Source organism: Notamacropus eugenii, chromosome 3 (assembly GCF_028372415.1).
Source record: "Notamacropus eugenii isolate mMacEug1 chromosome 3, mMacEug1.pri_v2, whole genome shotgun sequence".
In the NCBI taxonomy this organism is placed as follows: domain Eukaryota; kingdom Metazoa; phylum Chordata; class Mammalia; order Diprotodontia; family Macropodidae; genus Notamacropus; species Notamacropus eugenii.
Window position 1 is genome coordinate 180,511,696 of NC_092874.1, and position 20,617 is coordinate 180,532,312.

Consider the following 20,617-nt stretch of genomic DNA (forward strand, 5'->3'; position numbering starts at 1 on the left):
GGGACCGAGAGTACATGTTGAGTTCCATGGAAATCCAGTCCAATTCCTATTAGACTAGTATTGGAAGGGATATTAACTCCTCAAAGGGGTTAAATGCGGGAATAAATTATAGCCCATGTGTATATTGAACTTGAATGTTTTCAAAGCGCCATTCTTAAAACAACCCTGAAATGTCAGTAATACAATTAAACCCATTTTATAGTTGAGGAAACAGACTCCCGAGTAGTTTACCTTTTGTTGTTTGGTTGTTCAGTCATGTCTGACTCTGCATGACCCCATTTAGACTGTTCTTGGCAAAGATTCTGAAGTGGTTTATGATTTCCTTTTCCAACTCATTTTATAGATGAGGAAACTGAAGCAAACAGGGTTAAGTGACTTGCCCGGGGTCAAACAGCTAGTGTCTGTAGCCCGATCTGAATTCAGGAAGATAAGTCTTCCAGACTTAAGGCCTGGAACTCTATCCACTGCACCACCTAACTGTCCAGAAGTTACCTTACCTGCCTATAATCACATATTTTTGTGAATGTCAAGAGCCAAACTTTAACTGTGATCTTCTGATTCAAAGGCCAGTGCTCTTTGCATTATACTATGCTACCTCCTCTCCCTCTATAATAGGAAAACATTCATATGGAATGCTTGAACGCCTCCCATGAAGGAAACTCACCACTTCATGAGGTAGTCCATTCTATTTTCAGATAACTAATTGTTGGGAAGTTCATATACTGGGGTGACATCTTTGTTCCCATAACTTCTATCTCTTGGTCCTTATTCTTTCTGTTGATATAGCACAGAACACGTTTAATAAGTGAAAATTATTTTCCTTTATTTGAAAAACAAAACTGTGTTGTACTATGTTGTCCTTAGGTCTTTTCTTTAAGCTTTACATCACCATTTCCTTTAGTTTTCCCATGACAATTTTTAGGTCCCTCATGACTTGGGTGACCCTCTTAAGAAGCTGTTATATCCCTTCTGAAACATGTTACCTAGAACTGAATATACAGTATTTCAAGCCATGGTAGAGTGCATATATAAGACTATTACTTCCTTGGTCTAGACTTGATACTTACATATGTTTTCTAAGACTGTATTATGGTTTTTAATAGCTCTGTGACACTGCTATATCACACGTTTCCAAATGACTGAAATTGTCTTTTTTATGTAAACTTCTTTCTATATTATATTTTTTCATTTCTTAGGTTTTTTTTTTTTAACCTAAGTTTAGGGTACCTTTTCCCCTATTTCATCTTATTTTCCAGCCCTTGTTCAAACATGTTGAGATTTTTTGAATACAGTTTTGTTATTCACTGTATTAATTAGCTATTCCATCTTTGTCATCTACAGACTTGCTAAAGAATACTTTCTATGTTTTTACCCAATTTTTGATGAAAATAGTGAATTCTAAAGTGCTGAGGACAGAACCTTATGATCTCTAATTAGAGAAGTTCCTTCCAGGTAGACATTGATCAGTTAATCAACACACTTTGAGTGGAGTAGTATAATCAATGTGAGTCTTAGAATGATGGGTTTAGAGGCTGTCAGTCAACCAGCACTTTTATTATTTATTAAGCACTATTCTGTGCTCAGAAATTAAGCACAAAGAAAGGCAATAAACAGTTCCTGTTCTCAGGAGCTCATAATCTACTAGCAGAGACAATATGTAAACAACTACATACAAATGATCTCTACAGAATTAATTAGGAGTAATCTCAGAGGCAAGATTAAGAAGGACCAGGAATGTCTGCTGGCTGAAAGTAAGATTTTAGCTGAGACTTGAGAGGAGGAGAGAGAAAAGTCCAGGGATGGGGGGTGGGGAAAGCCAGTGAAAACGCAAAGTCAGGAGTGTGAGGAGACCAAGCATCGCTAGATTGCAGAACATGCGGAGGGGGAATAAGGTGTGAAAAGAATGGAAAGGTTGAAGGGGCCAGAATATGAAGAGCTTTAAAAGTGGGGGTACGGTTTTGTATTTGATTCTGGAATAACATTTTGATAGTTAAGTTGGAGGATGGATTGGAGGATGGGCAGAGAGACCACAATCAGCAAGCTATCGCAAAAGGCAAAGGTGTGAGGTTATGAGAGCCTGCACTAAGGTGGTTGCAATGTCAAAGGAGAGAAGGTGACATACATCGAGATACCCTGAAGGCAATATTACTTGATCCCGATTTCTATGCCATGTTCACAAAGATACTATAAGAGGTTTATTTCTGCCAGATAGCTTACCAAAACCAAGAAACACTAAATCCATGATAGTCCCCTTATCAGTGAGCAAGCTACATTTCCACTGTTTTCCATTCTTTTTACAAATAAACAAAACAAAATAATGACCAAGTTGGCCTTCCATTTTAAAAAAAAGTTAACCTGTAATATGTATATTTTGAATTGAAGATATTATGAATGATCATTTATACTTAGTAACACTTGGCATTCTGTGATTTGCTTTCGTTAGTCTGCCAAAGGATTTAACTTTGGGAATCATAGTTGCTTTTAGCTGATGTTAAAGCATGATAATCTTTTCCCTCTGGTTTGCAACTATGTATATTAATTAATTTAATTTTCTTTATCAAAAGCATAGTCTACAAGTACCTACTAAGTGCAGGGCTCGGGACTTGGTGCTGAGGATCCAAACATAATATGAAAAACGATTGAATAAATCCTGGATTTCCATGGAGATAGTTCAAAATGAAATATTAGCTTATTTAAAATGTACTTTCTTTCTGACCAACCCATAAAACTGGTCAGTCATAATCTTAGACCCTAAAAAGATTTTGTGGATGTCAAATGTTACCTAATGGTCAAATGACATAAAACTAAAAAAATATGTAAATTTTATATTAGGTTATAGAAATTAGTATTGGCATAGAAGAAGGTTAAAGTAACAATAACAGAAAATGTTGTCACTCAACAAGTTCACGTTTGTGAAGAAAGAATGATGGACTTATTTTGGAACCACTATCAAAAACGATGAAGTCAGTTAAGAGTTCATATAATGGCTTAATGCTTCGTGATTTCAGAGTTCTAAGTACAAAATTTCATGAGATGTCTTATAATCTCCATCCTACATATAGATGGGAAGTAGGAGCTTAGTGGTGGCAGTAGAGCTTTTGAATTAAAATATCTTTAAAGAATTTGGCAAGAGAGTAAAAAACTGACAGCTTTCTAAATTCTTTTTAATTGTCCAGTGTGGGTTCAGTGTTAAGTATATTTTAATTTTACACATTCTTTGAAAGTGGCAATCTACATATGGTATACTGACATCTCACATAAAAGCCATTATTTCAAAATAATATTAATACATGGTATATTTTATACTCAACCAAACTGTATCACAGAATTCCGATATAATGTAACTTGCCAAGTACTCAAGATAGGACTCTCTGTGAGACCTGCTGCTCTGTTCTAATATTATTAACTTAAACTATGTTTTTATGGACTTAATTAGCAATGTTAGATGTGGTATGCCTGTAAATAAAAATCCTGTCCACCACAATTCCCAGAGGAGACCAAATGGCATGGTGGAAAGGATACTAGATTGGGGATTTCCTGACCACACTGGAAAAGAGTATATAGTTGGGAAATGAATGAGAAAACTGAGTCTTATAAAATGGGTTTACTTAGAGTCTAATATTAGAAATTGGCATTTTCAAATTCTGGAGCACTTCCTCATCATAATATAGAAATGGCTTTTCAGAAAAGTAAGATAAAAATAAAGGGCATGATTCCTTCTCTTACTCAGTCACTTATCACATATATTTCTACAGTAATGAAAGGACAGGAATTAAAACATCATTTTCTTATGAAAATTACAGCCTGCTTTGAAACATCAAACCAAAAAAAAGGCCATTTAAAAATAATGGGGGGGGGGGGGCTAAAAAAAGACAAGATTTCAGGTTAAAGGCTTTTTAGTAGGTATTGAACTTTGGAGTGTATAAAGGTTATTCAAGAATTTGACCATTTCATTTTGGGGTGCAGGGATATGGAAAAAATGAATAAAGCTTTTACTGATTGTTTTTAGGCACAAACTTAAGTGCTGTTTTGAAGTAATGCACTTTAAAATTAGAGCTTAATGTTCTAGACAAGTTTTAGGTATGTTGTTCATAATTTACCTTTTTTCATTATATTTCTTTCAGTATGTTTTTTTGGTTTGAAATTATAAAATTTTAGCTTTGGCATTCCTTTTGTTTTGAAGTGGTAATATTTTTAAGATGAAGATTCTCCCACTCCCATGTATCTCTTCCTCTCTCATTCTCCTTTTGAAAATTTTTGTAATACAAAAATATCTGAATTAATTTTGAATGCTTTATTCGAACTAAGCAAGGAAACAGAATTTGTTGTATGGGGAAACTGGAGATTATAATCAGTTTTCAGCCTGATTATGTATACTAAAGTTAATTTTTTTTTATCAAATATTAGAAGATTTTTCTGTTTAAATGTGTCTGATATAACGTGACTTTTTTCTTTTTCTGCCTCAGAGAACAAATAAAAAGAGTTAAAGATTCCGAAGATGTACCCATGGTCCTTGTAGGAAATAAATGTGATTTACCTTCCAGAACAGTAGATACAAAACAAGCTCAGGATTTAGCAAGAAGTTATGGAATTCCTTTCATTGAAACATCGGCAAAAACACGACAGGTAAGGAAAACCACAACAAATAGAAAACTATTTGCTTAGACTGGAAAGTATTATCTACATCAGTTCACATCTACCATTTATCTATTGCCTAGTGTAAATTGTGATTAAATTCAGCTTTGGTGGATTAATAAACGAACATGCTGCTTAAAATAACTGATGCTTAAATTAATCCTTTTATATGGAAATGCATGGATATTCTTTCCTCTAACCTAGAAAACCAGTAATCTTTCAAATAAAAAAAGAACAATATCCATATTCAGGGGTCTCTATCCTCTGAATAGGAGTGTAAAACTTTGAATTCAAGTTTTTATATTGTCACATTGCTTAATTGAGTACTCAGAGTGTGCTTAATGTTAAAAGATTCAAATGTATTTACTCTAAGAGCTGTGGGAGTTTTATCTTGAAGATTTTCTGTTCTCTAATGGTGCTTGTAGAGACAATGTAATGGATGTTTCTAGACAGATTTTTCAGTTCTATTATATTTTAAAAATTTTTACTTTTCCCTTGGTAGAACTTAATTTGAGTGAAGCAGAGATTTTTAAAGCACGGGATTAATTAAAAAGTAATTTCACAGAAAAGTAGTCATCACTGTCTTGATAAACTGAATGTGAAGATTTTACATTTAAATATATATTCATAAATTGTTAATGTCAAACTTTCAGTTAGAGCAGTATTAATAGCTACAAAATAGTTACATTGAAATAATACAAAACAAGTTCCTATAGGGTTGCATAAAGTAAAAATTTGCTAAAATATTAAAAATGGGCATATCCATAGGATATTAAAAAATGGAAAGAGCTCTTAAAATGAATAATAAAATCAACAAAATAAAAGTGAAAATATTACACTACATCTAGTGTCTACGTAGATGGCTTGAAAAATTTATATACTAAGAATTGAAAATCAGACTCATTTTATCAGGCAAAAATTATACATTAGAATTGTTAAAGGTCTTTTAGAAAATTCCTGCTTTACCTATTTAGATTTAAAAACAAAATTTCATTTTGGGTAACATGTAAAGTGCCTTATTTATATAGGTTCAGAAAGTATTTGTGAAACTATGCGCTTAGGTCTTCAAGGTATATAAGAAATGATCTCTGGCACGAAGAAGCATATGTTATTGAAGAGAATACAGATAAACGACAATTCAACAAAAATATGAGATGGCATGTGATTGCGTTAAAAGGAGAGGTTCAGAGAGTAACTGTTTTAGGATTTCAGAGAATTTAGCTTGCCACGGCAATACAGGACACCTCTCACTGCCCCCAAGACACTCTTAAGTTGCCTGGCTGCATTGGGGAGAGAGTTTTCTTACCCCTTACTGATGAAATGGCAGGTTCAAACAAAGAAACCAAAAAGATTGATTGAGGGGAAGGCTATCTTGAATGATGTGAAGCTTGAATTAACGTTTTGCAATTAAAATAGAAAGTATTCTTTTTGTGGCACTTGGCATATTTCTTTACTTAAAATTCTTCCAAATACATTTATGTGATTACAGATAACTTGGGAGAAAACTAACATTTCATCATCAGAGTTGTAAAACTAAGAAACAAGTGTAATATTAGGAATTCCCTTTCATAAAATCAATTTTTTAAATCAAAAATTTATAAATTCTTTTTTGCATTTTTATAGTCTGTTACAGTTAGGGAAGATCAACTTCACTTTAATGAAATTTTGCTGTCTGCTCATACTTAGGTCTCTAATCACTTCAGGACATTTGGAGATACAGTTGCCTCTACTTCCTTATTTTCTCGCAGAGTAGTATGTAAGCAGCTGTTTATTATTTTTGTATCCCCAGAACCTAGCTTAGTGTTTTGTACACAGTAGATACTTAATACTTTCTTTTATTGAAATTAATTATGAAGTAGTGTAGGAGTTATAGCAACAGTCTAAGGACTGACTGATCTTGTGTTGCTTTGAGTTTAGAATACTCTTAAGAACACTTGGACCTATAGATCAAGTTACTGGTGCTGAATTTAATATTTATTAGCTACGTGAATGTAGCCATATAAGTAAATATCTCTAGGTGGAGTATAAGTTTCATTTAAAATGATGGAATGACCTAGATTGTTTCCAGGACTTCCTCTAGGTCACATATACTGTGTTCTTCAACATTTCCACTAGTCTTCTTACATACTCTATGGTGACTTGGCTGTATTGGCCATCAGCAGCAGGCCAACCAGTCATGATATGACAAGTAAGTAACACTGTTACCTGGAGTAATGTGTATTGACACCTCAGTCAAACCAGTGACATTATTGGAGAGGGCTCTCTCCCAGAGGAAAATTCTTGTACATAGATAGACTGTTTAAATTCCTAGATATAGAAAAGGCAGAAAGGAAACTTGGTTCCCAGTCCAGCTGCTTTTAAAGCACTAACACTCTTTTCCAAAGAGGGAGATTTTGTTTTATCACATAACTGTAAAAGGCTTTTTGGAGCAATAAACATGTATCTTCCCACTTTATAGACAAAAAAGGTGAAGTTACAGACTTTCCTAATATTTTACAGGGCTACAAATCAAAGGCAGGAAAGAAGAGAAACAGTTTCAATTCCCACAAGGGAGGCCATGACTTAACACTTGATAATAGCAAGTTAATGACTGACAGAATGAAGTAGAACATCCTAATGTCTCATTTTCTCCTTCCCAAATTGTTACATACCATTTCATTTTGTGATAATCAGTTGACATTTTTTAGTTAAAATATTATGGTATTCTTATTTATTTCAAAATTCATTTTTCTTTCACATGTGATTATATATTTTTCTGTGTTTTTAAAAAGTTTGAGGGCCAAAATTTCTTGAGCATGAGCATATTTCCAATTGATAATAGAAATTGCTGGGAAAGTAGGATTGATTTAACAGAAACTTATGTCAGATATTTTAAAGATCTCATAATAAATACTACTTTACTACATAAATCTGTTTTGAGATCTGCTTTTATTGAACATTCTTAACTGTACCCTGCTTCTTAAAATTTTAAACAGATTTATATAGCTATATTGCTATAAATTTGATCTTTGATTTATTATATTTGAATTTGATGATTTCCCTAGAAATTACCTTGTGAAAAAATGACGATTGATTTTAATTTGAGGTCTCTTTTTATCTTATCAGGAGATTTTAAGGAGCTATTGTAACTCTTGTAGAGAGTTTGAAATGTGGATATATGAATCTTATAACAAATTCAAGGACATAACAACTTTCAGTAATAGTAACATTGTACTTCCTATATGCAAAGTCTTGGACCTAGCTACTTTTCCCATTGTAGGTTGCTTTTGTGATTTCAAACATTTTGGTAACTTAAATATCCTACTTTTTATTCTATCAGTGAATCACAAAAGGGTGCTATCTCGCTTCATGCCTTAGTTTTTTTATGTGTATTTTGGGGTTCTAAATTTAGTGTGTATGCACCTTCATAAATAGCATAGGAATAGGGATCAGAGCTATGATTTCATTGTTATGGAGAAGTGGTGTCAAACTCCAATAGAAGGAAACATGCATAAGGATCCTTGGGATCTGCATATTGTCTTAGAAAACCACATCTTAACGTTTAAATATTTCCTAATTATTTTTAATCTGGCTGTGGTTGCTGATTGCAGGCCCTGTGTCATCTGTGACACAGAGAAACCTAGGTCAGAAAACAAATTCCCTTTACTGATGTAGGTCAGTACCTTCTCTGCAACTGAGAGCCATCTTTGGAGAGTTGCCCAGTGCACAGAAAGACTTTGAGAAGCCTATCTAGGGTCACACAGCCCGGGCATCATAGGATCAGGACTCAATTCCAGGTCTTCCCAGTTTAGAAGACAACTTTATCCCTCATACCCCACCCTATTAATAATGGGTACAGTGTATTAGCTAATGAATTAAACTTAGTCTACATATTTAAGTGAGGAGCATTAATTTTGAGTAGTTAAATTTCTGATGGATTATGTGTTTAAATGAAGGTCATTTAGGGGAGTATAACAAGAAGCTCAGACTTTCTATTTAACCTTCTATAGGTTAGCATTTGTGATTTTGAATTTAATATTTCTAAAAGTAGATATTTAAACATATAATTCATTTTTCCCTTTTACTTAATATTGATGATGTGCCTGGGAAGTTCTTAATAAATAACAAATTTGAAAAGATAATCATACAAAATGCTTTCTATCTATTACCATTATTTTAGGCATTTAAAATGTTCAGTAAATGGCCAAAATATTATGAACTAATATTGTGTGAACTAACCCCACAGCACATGGGGTTAAAGATGTATAACCCTGGGTAAGTCACTTAACTTGTCTGCCTCAGATTCTTTAACTGTAAAATGGGGATAAAATGAGATATTTGTAAAGCAGTTTTTGAAAATCTTTAAGTCTTATATAAATGCTAACTATTATCATTATGATAATTTTATTTTAAAAGAAATGATCTAAAGCTAAAATTACATTTTTTATAATAGTTCTTTCATTGTGTGTGTATGCTTACACATGCACACACACACAATAGCTTCAGATCTTGTCCACACCGGTAATACCAAAACTATGATTAATAAAGGGAAGATAAACTAGAAATTCCAAGGCAGTTATTATGTCAGTTATCAGTGGTATGAAACCTATGACTAGAATATAGTTCAGGAAAGCTATACCTTATCCAGAAGAAACCATTTAGGTAAAAGGGTGGTATAGGCGTAGGTGGTGTAGAACTGAGATAAAGAAAATGGAGGCAGAAACAAATGTAAATGTTCTTGAAGTGTACTAGGGACTAACAAAACAGAAGAAAAGTTGAAGTGTTTAGGAAAGAGGTGGCAGGAAGGCATGATATAGTACGGATGGTAGAATTTTGATACTCTAGATACTTGCTACATCTTTTTGCTCATAATTTGTTAATTTCCTTAATGAGAATTTTATCTTCCCTAAATTGGAAGAATCAGTGAGGGTTACTCATATTCTGAATCTGGTTTTCATCAGAAAGAAGAAACTTGTTCACGGGGTAGAAATGATGGGAAACTTTGGCAGAATTGATGAATTCCATCTTAGAATTTTTGATGGATAGAAAAGCCAGCCTTGTTGCATGTGTACCTCTGATTTTAGGAGAGATTTCTGAAGATTAAAGGAAAGGATAGGTTGGATCTGGTGAACTGAAATTTTATAGAGGAGTTCATATCATGAATTAATGAGTAACTAATGACATGAAAGTTGTCCAAAATTTGATCATTCTAGGTAATTGCTCAATTTTAGTTTTTTTAAGCTACATATAGGAGAGGCAGCATAGTATTCAGAGTTGTAGAGATCTGTCCCTTGGTATTGTAAGATGTGGTTGCCAAGTCATTGTTAGTGATGGTCTTTGAAAGTTAGTGAAAATAAGAGCGCATAGTACTAGGAAAATGATAAGGAAATAGGCACAAATAAGAAAATTGACCTGTCCAAGGTCACACAAGGTGACATTGTTTGGATTCAAAACCGGCTTCTCAGATTGTAATACAATTAACTTTCCAGAGCTGCCATTTCATTTTTAAAAATTACAACTGAGAGTAAACTTAAGTGAAGTGCTAATAAGTCTTTAGCATCAACTAATATTCCCTTGAACAAACAGTACTTGCCCATGCCTTCTGGCATAAGCAGACTGAAAGGTAAGGGATAGAGCCCTGGGTAAGGTACCATAGAGCAGGGCTTATTAAACTTTTTCCACTTTTCAGCCCTTTGAGTGTTCTTAAATTTATCCAGTTAAATTGAAGTACTACGCATCCAATAAGTAGAAGACATTGTGGCTAGGTGGAAGGGGTATAAAAAAAGAAGGCACAGTCCCTCTTGGGAAGATTATGATCCAAAAGAAACTGAGAAAGATACAGTCATGGCCCTTACTCTGGGGAAAGCTTAATTTTTTTTTAAACTGTGCCCAGATACTTCAGATGTAGGCACACTCTAGATCTGTCTGTTAAAAGACAAGATGCTTCAGGTTATCTTTGATCTCATCAGTGTTCTCATCTAGGTGGACAATGCTCTCCTAGTAGTCCATTCAAGAGGTCCATTCAATGTGCTGAGGGATCTTGCTTGAGTTCTCTTGATATTGCAGGGATAGATACCAGTGGAACATAGGCTTATCCATTCAGTTATCCTTGCCTCTGGTTAATGAGATCAGACTTTTTTCCCCACCTCCAGTCACACCTCTCTGCTTTTCCTGTACAATTCAAGAAAAAGAAAAGTTTCTTATACACATCTTTACAATTTCCATTTTTCATCTGTTGATTATCTTCTGCCTAGTTTCATCCTTGAATGCCCATAGGATGTTATATATTGCTTAGTTGGATCTCTCACCAAGCTTTTCATAAACTTTTCCAGTTCCTGTTTCTTGCTGTTTTATGAGGTGGTTCTCTTTATAATCTTCCATCATCTTGTCTTAAAATTTACAAACAAGTTTAAGAAGCGAGAATCAGTGTTGCACTTGGCTACTCCTTCTCTTGAGGAGAAAGTATTTGATGGCTGAAAGTTCTTCAGACAAAGGCCAGATGGTCACATTATCAGGGATCTCATAGTGGTGATTCTTATTGAAGATCTGTAGAGCCTCCGAAATAATTTCCAACTCTGAATATTCTCTGATTCTAAAATGTTACCAGATTTAATAATTTATCTCTAAATTGAAACAGCAAGAATAGGAATATGAAAGGTTATTGTTATTACTACTGTAAAAAAGAGGTTGCAACATATGAAGACACCCACACTGCCCCAGGTGCATCAGCTACCTGGGCAGAAAACCAATTTCTAGAGAAAGGCAGTTGCTGGTGTCTTAAGTTTTATTACATTAAGAGAGGGAGAAGGAAGGAGGAAGTTCAACCAGGCCCTTGAAGGAAGGATAACAAGAAAAATCAGACAACACACATGTCTGCGTAGAGTAAGGGAGTAGGTGTGTATATATACACACATACATACATTGCTGAAGTAGATTAGATTAGGCCTGGCTATTTTAGGGTGTCTATCTAATTAGGCAACTAATGCTAGATTATCCTGGCCCACCTGAGTCAATATAGTGGTAATGCTAGGGGCAACAGCTATTGAAACTAATACTGGAACTTGGAGTCAGTACTATGCCATGCATTTTGCTGAAAAGAAATGGGTATTCTCAGTAAAGTGGTATCAGTAAAGATGATTACAGGCCTATTCAAACACTTTCATTGCACTTCAGTTTTGAGAATTCTAGGAAAATTAATTTTTTTAAGTTAAAATATCAGGTAGTTTACTCTTCATAGATTTATTGTCCATTTTCAAGTGATGAAATTTAATTAAAATACTCATTACAAAATTGTTTGAATTATATTTTTAAAAGAAAGTAATCATTGGAAATGACAAATAAGAAAATTCTCAGGTAATAAATTCCTGTCACTCAGTAAAAGCATCTGTAAATTTTGTTCATTAGATTAAAATTTAGCATTACAGTTCTAGGGCTGAAAGGGCTGAAGCTTCAAATGTTTCTTAGAAGCATGGAAGCTCCTTTACTTCTTTCAGTCAATCACCAAGTATTTGTTTATTAAATACTTACTATGTGCCAGACTCTATAATGGACTCTGGAGATAGAAACTCTTTAAATGTAAAGAGCTTTAAAACAAGTTTTGTATTCTGGCATCCAAATATGGATGAGGACTTTGGGAGGTGTTTGTATGTGGTTTTTTGAGGTGGGGTGGGATGGTGTTGGTTTTGGGTGTATGTATACATGTAACTTTGATCATCCTCTCATTAAGAAAGTATTTGTTTAGTGTAGGTGCAATGTTTTAACAATAAAAGTTCATAATGTAGCACATATGTCATTATTTAGATTAGTTAAATAATGTATTAAGTGCTTGCTGTACCAGGCACTTTGCCAGACTCTAAGAATGCAACCACAAGCAAAAACAAAGATAGTTCTCTGTCCTCAATGACAACACATAAAAGGGAACTATAGGTGGTGGTAGAGTTGGGGAGAGGGTATCCTGTGCAGGGGAAAGGTGAAAAAATAGTCTGGAGAGTCAGGAGCAGATTTTGGTTAGGAATATGTATGTCTAGTGTGCCAATTTTTAAAATGGAAGTTCTGGGGGCACTCTCCAATCAGAGGAGACAGCAGCAGGGGACAGAGGTGGAAAAGTAGGAAAAAATGGAGGTAATTTAAGACTTTATTTTGAAATGTGGAAGTATGCATTTCTTAAGTCTTCTACATTTAAGTTAGTTTCAGCACCAAAGGGAGATACTACCTTAGAACCATTTTTAAAAAACAAGTAATAGTTTTCTCCTTGAGTATTTTCATACCCACAAATACATAAAATTTTTTTCTGTTCTTTACTCTTCTCTCTCCAATCTCTAGCAGCTTGCCTCCATTTTCCCAATCTGTCATCCACACATCTTCCAAATTGATATACCTAAAGCATAGGTCTGATCATGCCATTCAAAATGGAAAATATCTTCCCCACTTAAACTGGAATAATCCTTTGTTACATCTCCTTCCGCATATCTAATCAACTGCCAAGTCTTAATGATTCTACATTTATAACACTGCCTGTATCAGCTCTCTCTCTTTTAACTCACAAGGTTACCATCCTAATTCAGGTTTTCATTGTATCTTACCTGTACCTTTGCAGTAGCGTAAGTGGTCTCTCTGTCTCCAGTCTCTCCCTTCTCTAATACATTCTCTTCACAACTGACAAATTATTCCTGAAATATAGGTCTGACCATGTCATTCTCCTACACAAAAACACTCAGTGACTACTGCCATAAGGATAAGATACAAATTCTTTATCCTGGAATTTATAGCTCTTCTTAATCTAGCACTCCATTTACTTTTTCTAGATTTGTATTTGTCTCTCTTACCTAAAATATTATAGCAGCAGTTTTTCTGAACTCATTACATGCCATCTTCCATCTCTTTCTACCCTCCTTTCTACCCCTAATGCAGTCTCTGCACATCATTCAAGGGTCTAAACTGCCACCAACTGCACGAAACCTTTGTAGATTTTCCCCTCCTTTCTCCTCTGGTATGACTCACTCATGGACATGTTCTATCTCCTGGTAGACTATAAATTACTTGAGGTCAGTGACTTTGATTTTTTTCTTGTATCCTTTAAGCCTAGTGTACTTCCTTGAACATAGGCACTAAATGTAATTTGAATAGACACGCTTAAGGAGACACTTAAATGATATCTATCAACAACAGCAAAATGGTCATATTTTGGTCTTTGATCTCAGGCTTTAGTCTATGGAAATAGGAAGTTAAAATTTATTGTTCAGTCTCTAAAAATGTTTACTTCACAAGATATTTCCTCCTAGCTTACTTTTATGTCACTTGTATTGAAATAAAAGGATTGCTTGACTTGTGTATCATGTAACAAGAAAATTTCTAATCCTACTCAATTATCTCCTTTGTAAACTGGCTCCTATGAAAGGAAACATGGTACATAGAACTGGTTTTAAAATTCCAATAATAGAAAATTTTAAATATGTTGTGTAAGATTTATTACAAGTCCTTGGAATATGAACACTTGCTACTTTGTGAGTATATGCAATACTTTGTAATGAATGCCACAACTTACTTAAATATAAGCCAATGGAAGCAATCACAAGGAAATACAATAGATAACTCACATCTCTGTGAGGTCAGTTGGTTAATCTTAAAATCAATATAGAAGAGATACTAAGTAATAGTTAAGAAATGAAATTATAGTTAATTGGCTCCTTAAATTCCAATTTATTTTCAGATTGATAAAGTAAATATTCTCTTGGTAATAAAATTCATTCTGAAATAATGACCTCCCAATGATGATAATCTTAGCTATAATTCTAATAATGAATTCCTTGGTGGTGGTGGTGATAATTTCTTTTGAATTAATGTCTTCCTATTCTCTCTCTGCATTGTTAGAACCAAAATCACACCTTTATTTAATGGTGGTGGGTATGTTTGTGCTAAAAAAAAAATAAAATCAAGCACTCAGTCTAAATCAAACAGTAATCAAATGATCTTGCTGCAGAATACTAAGAACACAAAGTTCTGTGATTTTTTTTATAGCATTTATTCTGACAGCTACAAATAATTTCTGAAAATGATTAATTTTCCTTTTGATAAGAATAAAAATTTAATTTTTTTTTAACATATAAGAAAATGAGCTTTTACTTGTTTTTTTGAAAGTATTTGAATTTTTCAAGTTCCTTATCTAGCATTTTAACTGAAAAGGTTTATCAAAGACTTACTCCTTTGTAAAAAGAATTTAAGTACCTTAAGTTGTTTTAAAATTCAAGATCACTTCTAATCATCTCATTTTCCTCATGATAATCTTAATTTTAGAAAAAAAACCAAAACTCTTGCCCTTTGAAGAAATTAGAGGTATAAAACTAATCATAGAAAATAGATTACAGTTAAAAATGGGGAAACCTACATTTATAGAATTTTGTTCAGGTTTTGTGTGACTTTAGTCTAAGCTGTATTTAAAGAATGGCTGAACACTTTCAAGCAAAATGTAGTTTTTTCTGAGGAGAAAATTGTAATTTCAATATAATGAATTGGATTTATTTACAAGATTGTCACTAAATTATTTGGAATTGTACAGAAACTTCAGTAAAGTTCTAAGGTTTTACAAGCATTCACTCTGAAAAACAGAAGGTAAAACTTGTATTTGGTAAATTACAAAGTGAATTATAGTTTTACCAGTATGATTTAAGAAATCCTATAGGCTACCTTCTTGGGATGGACCCATGTTAGTTTATCACTTTGTCCCTTTTGGCACTTGCTTATTTTTTTTTTTTTTTTTTTGGTAGAGAAGACTTGAAAGCACTACTGTGAATCCCTTTTGTCATATACTGTGTTTTCTTTCAATACTCTCAGAATTACAGAACACCACAGCCTTCAGGAAAATAGATGGAAAATAAGAATGAATGAATAATAGCTTTTGTAAAGTGACTTCAGATTTGCAAAGTGCTATACATATGTTATCTTAGTTGAATGGGTCACATCCTCCAGATTTATTTTTAAGACTTTATTTAAGATAAAAACTTGTTTTATTTAACACTGATTAAATTCTCAAATATTTCTAGCTATGGCTAGACTGTAGATGTATAATAGTGAGTGCTTATCTAGTTTTAGTACTATTTTTAGACTCTAGTTTTGGAGGACTTTTTGAAAAATGAAAGCTATAAAAATGAACCCCAAAATCAGACTAAAAATCAGTGGCAGAATTGTAAATTATTTTTTCTAAGTCCAAATGGGCCATAATGCCATGACTGCTACTTTACTACAAATCATATAAAATAATAATACTTCACACAGAATAGAGAACACTTGAGGTTTTTTTAATTTAGAAATCACTTTTCCTAAAAGTTTTCATTAATGCTTAATAAAGGGAAAACAAACACAGAGTCTTACTAGTTTTGATAAATTCTTTTCCTATCCACATAGATTTTGTTAAGCAACTCTTAAAACTACCCAGTATGTATATTTGCTCAGATGGGAAAACTGTCCCTCCCCCACTTTTAAAAAATTGGTGAATGATGTGTTGTCCTAGTTTTTTTTTTTAACAAGTGAAGCTCACTTATTCAATTTTTATTCCACATGGCTATCCCAATAAATTATTTTTAGCAATGAAACAAACCTTTAAAGGAGTTGTGTTTTACAATGCAGAGAGTGGAGGATGCTTTTTATACATTGGTGAGAGAGATTCGGCAATACAGATTGAAAAAAATCACCAAAGAAGAAAAGACTCCTGGCTGTGTGAAAATTAAAAAATGCATTGTAATGTAATCTGGTAAGTTGAGCAAATTAAATTTTGGCAGAAAGCAGATGGTCTTTTAAAGGTAACACAGTTTATAAACTCTTAGAACTGTTTAGGGCAGTTCTATATTAAAATGCTTGTAGATTTGTAGCATTCTAATTTGAAGTGTAATATAAAAATGTTTACTTTTCACTTTTTAAAGTAGTTCTAAATTCAAACTATATAGGAAACTTACGACCAAAAACTATTTTTTCTTAAAAGCTAAATTGTGATTAGACCTTAGTTTTCTCATCTCTAAAATAGGGGCATGGGTGTATTAGTCATAGATGCAGATAGATCTGAAAGACTGTAACAAAAATGTACTTACAGATGAGGAAACTGGGGCCTGGCTTACCCAGGGTCACATCTTATCAATGTCTTTGTTGATTAGATTGAGTTAAATGACATGAAATTCATAAAAAAAGATCTGTGATTTCCTCAAGGTTATTAGTTTTGTAATATTCTTTGGGCACAAGTGAGAAGGGAATTTACAATTCTGAATTTAATAAGTTATTTATTAAACTGAATACCAGTCATTTGTGATCTGTATTCTAGGGACTTGGAGATAAACCTCCACAAGGTGTCAAATTATTTTCTTAATTGTAGAGTCAAGTCCAGTGTATAGATTAGTCCAGGTGTAAACACACTAGTATCTTATGCATAAGTGGTACTAGCTAAATGTTGTTGATGAATTCTGAAACTTACCTTCTTTTTCAAGGGAAAAAAGTGGTAAAATTCTTTTTAAAGCACTTGTCACTATTGGGCATCAGGAATAGAATTCTTTTGTTGAAATTATTTTCTAATTAAAATGAAGAAAATTACTCTTTTCCTTTTGTTTTTAAGTGTTGATTTAAATAAGTTCCTTAGGGGTACAGCCCTTTTAAAGTTATTTTTCATAAAGACATGTGTAAAAATATATATAGGAAGACCAAAGCCCTCTTGAGATACCTGTCTCATGGTGTGATGGTGAACCTGGGTTCTTAAAGACCATGCCAGCAGAGCATAAGTTGGAAAGGCTTCCAGTACAGACCTGGCAGCCAAGTGTATAAGTGCTGTTTAACGAATCTAGTTAAATTCAGAAAGACTGATAAAAGTTTTGGTCACAGCAACTTTAGAAAACCACCTACTAAGTCACAGGAATTATGACCTGCATAAGTGGAGAGAGTACTCAATCCAAGGAATTTACACCTTGTTGAAGTAAATATTTTATGTGTATAACAATTTGATGTTATGTGTATAGCAGTTCAGTATGTTAAATAGTTAATGTGACGCTTTTATTATTGTTTGAATATTGAATAATATACATTTGGACACTGCTACAAATAGAAAAGACAGTCAGTCCCTGCTCTCAAGGAGCTTACAATCTAATAAGAGCAGACTCCACATGTAGGGATGGTTCAGCTGCAAATCAGGTAGAAAGAAGCTTCATGGTACTTGTGTCCCAGCAAAGCAGATGGGGAAAAAGATTGAGTACAAAGCTTTAATCAAAGCTATGTTTTAGTATTATTATATTTTAGATGTTAATGCTGCATTTTGGAGGCTTTTTTTCTCTTTTTTATGTTTTATATTTATATTTTTCTTTATAGTGGTCTTTTATTTGACCTGGTACAACTTGATCTGTTGAAATTAGTTGAGTACTAAGTTGCCTTGGATGCCTATTAAATATTTGCTAAAGAATAATTGCAGATTTTTTCTTTACTGTTTGTTAGTAATATTGTAGCCCAGTGTGAAAATTTTAAGGCTACCAGAAAATCCTTAGTAGAACTTCTAGGTTATTAATGTTTTTGAGCACATAGTCATAACTACTGAATATAGAAAGGTAGACTACTTGTCTGCCAGTAACTGAATTACCATGAGCAAGCCACTTAGCAATCACATTTCGTGCCACATAATAATGATACCTACTTGAACTTCTATCCAAGTATAATTGTTAGGGTTAATGTAACCTGAAAGAACAGACACTGAATGAAATGATTATACTACTTTTGCTGTTAACGGAGCTGAAAGAATCTCAGTAGTACGCTGCATTAAATGTCAAACTCATCATCTTGGAATACGTATAACAGAAGGTAGTAAAACATGGTAAAAATTAAGACTTTAATTAAATAAAATCAAGTAATTTATAAATCTGCCAAAACATTAGTAAACAGAGATGACTTCGTTCTCCTAAAAGTGTTTAGACTTAGATTTAATGTTAGATTTTTGTTCCTAAGGCTCCCTCTAGTGTCTGACTTTAAAGTATTTATGTGTCTGTGTGTTTTATAACATTTTCAGGTTTATCTAATTAGTAATTTACTTTCTATTTTATACTAACTTCATTTTTTAATAGTGACAAAGTGACCAGGTTTAAATGTTAATTGATTACAAGAAGTACGTGGTAATTTTTTTTTGGGGGTGGGGGGGAGTGTGGGCAAGCTCTGTTTCTGTTTTACACTGTTCTTTTCAGCATTCTTATGCTATTTTGCTATTCAGTTAAATAATTCATTTAGTTATAAATTATTACATACTGAATTCCATTTGAATTGATTTTCTTTTCTTTTACCATCCTCTGTATCAAGTAGAGCACTCTGTAGGATGTAGTTTTATTAAAAGTACCTGTATCTGAGGAACCTGATATGTTATATATAACTTAAAAATATAGTTGCTTTCTAGTATATATAAACTAAGTACTGTGATTTCCCTTCCTAAGGTTATTTAAACTGATTTTTAAAGTATATAAAAATTTTATTGAAAATGTATGTATTTTTTTACTTAGCAAATGCTTTGTTTTACCTATTAAATTGATTTTGGATGAAAGTAAAAGTTGAAGTAACATTTGCATAGCTTATAGTGAAGCCTAAAATTTAGAAATGATTGAGATTTAACACAAAAATGCATTTAGACTCTTATTTACAAATAAAGTGGACAATTGTAGTGATGCTTCTTGTTTTTATCAAGGTTCTTGTTTTAGTTATTTGTCAGCTTAAAAACTTAGAACTTGATTACAGTTATGCTTGTGTAAAAATTCAAACATACTATATTAATGTTAGGCAGTAATGATACTAAAATAAGTAACTTTTTTCAAACAAATCAATATACCTTAAGTTCAAAGATCACCTCAGTATATCAACACTACTAATAATTTTGCTTATTATTTTTCCTTTTGATGTTTTAACCAGCCATACATATATATATATACATATATATATATATATACATATATATATATATATATATATACATATATATATATATATATATATATATATACACAAGAATAAGTACTCTCATCTGAAATTACAAAAAAGGGGGAAAAGCCCTAAAAGTATGAAAAAATGATACTTAAGAATTTTCAAGTGCTTATGTATATTTTTCCATACATAAATATAAAAGTTCTTCATACAAACTCAGCCTTAATGCCTCCATCAGTAAATGCTCCCTTCCCTATCTATTTAACATATAAGATTAAATGGCAGCAAATAATAGCTCTTGCTAAATTGATTTTATACCTCTTATGTATTTCAGGGTGTTGATGATGCCTTTTACACATTAGTTCGTGAAATTCGAAAACATAAAGAAAAGATGAGCAAAGATGGTAAAAAGAAGAAAAAGAAGTCAAAGACAAAGTGTATAATTATGTAAATAAAATTTGTACTTTTTTTCTGAAAGCATACTTAAGATAATTTTTTGTACATTATACTAAATTATTAGCATTTGCTTTTAGTATTACCTAGTTTTCTTTCTGCTTCATGCAAACTCTTAACTTTTATCTGAATGCTTATTTTAAAATGACAGTGGAAACTTTATTCCTCTAAGTGCCAGTATTCCCTTAGTGTTGGTTCTTGAACTAGCAATGCCTGTGAAAAAAAAATTGAATATCTGAGATTTTCCCTTTTGGGATTTTTGGTGCATGCATATTTGCTATAACTCTCTATTTTTTTCTTTCCAGTAATGAATTTAGGTGTTTTAGCAAATCAATGAAGTATAATGTTACACAGTTTTTAAATGATCCCTATACTTACTGTGTTTTATTTTATCCTGATAATGCATTAATTCTTAGGTATTTAACTTTGATTAAAACTTAAATGATTGGCTTTATTAATTTTGAGGATGTAAGAACCTCTTATGGTCTTCCTATAGATTCAGCCTATAGACATTGTCCTGTAGTTTCAGATCACCTTTAATGAATGTAAAGTATGTCAATTAGAATTTTTTTAAAAACTTTCCACTGCTACTATTTGTCATAGTCACTCCTTTAAAAATATATTTTTT

The 20,617-nt window shown here is 32.7% G+C and overlaps 1 protein-coding gene across 5 annotated transcripts in view; it reads left to right on the forward strand.

Annotated features, from left to right (window-relative positions):
- The window catches only part of KRAS (KRAS proto-oncogene, GTPase), a 38,895-nt gene extending 18,278 nt beyond the window's left edge, over window positions 1–20,617 (forward strand). For 2 of the 5 annotated variants that reach the window (XM_072653472.1, XM_072653473.1), the window contains exons 4-5: window positions 4,467–4,626; window positions 19,871–20,617. In XM_072653472.1, coding sequence (XP_072509573.1) covers window positions 4,467–4,626; window positions 19,871–19,987 — 277 coding nt within the window. In that variant the 3' untranslated portion in view covers window positions 19,988–20,617. Of the gene's footprint in view, window positions 1–4,466; window positions 4,627–16,236; window positions 16,361–16,725; window positions 16,727–19,870 lie in introns of all 5 variants that reach the window. The other 3 variants (XM_072653475.1, XM_072653470.1, XM_072653474.1) reach the window with 3 other exon arrangements.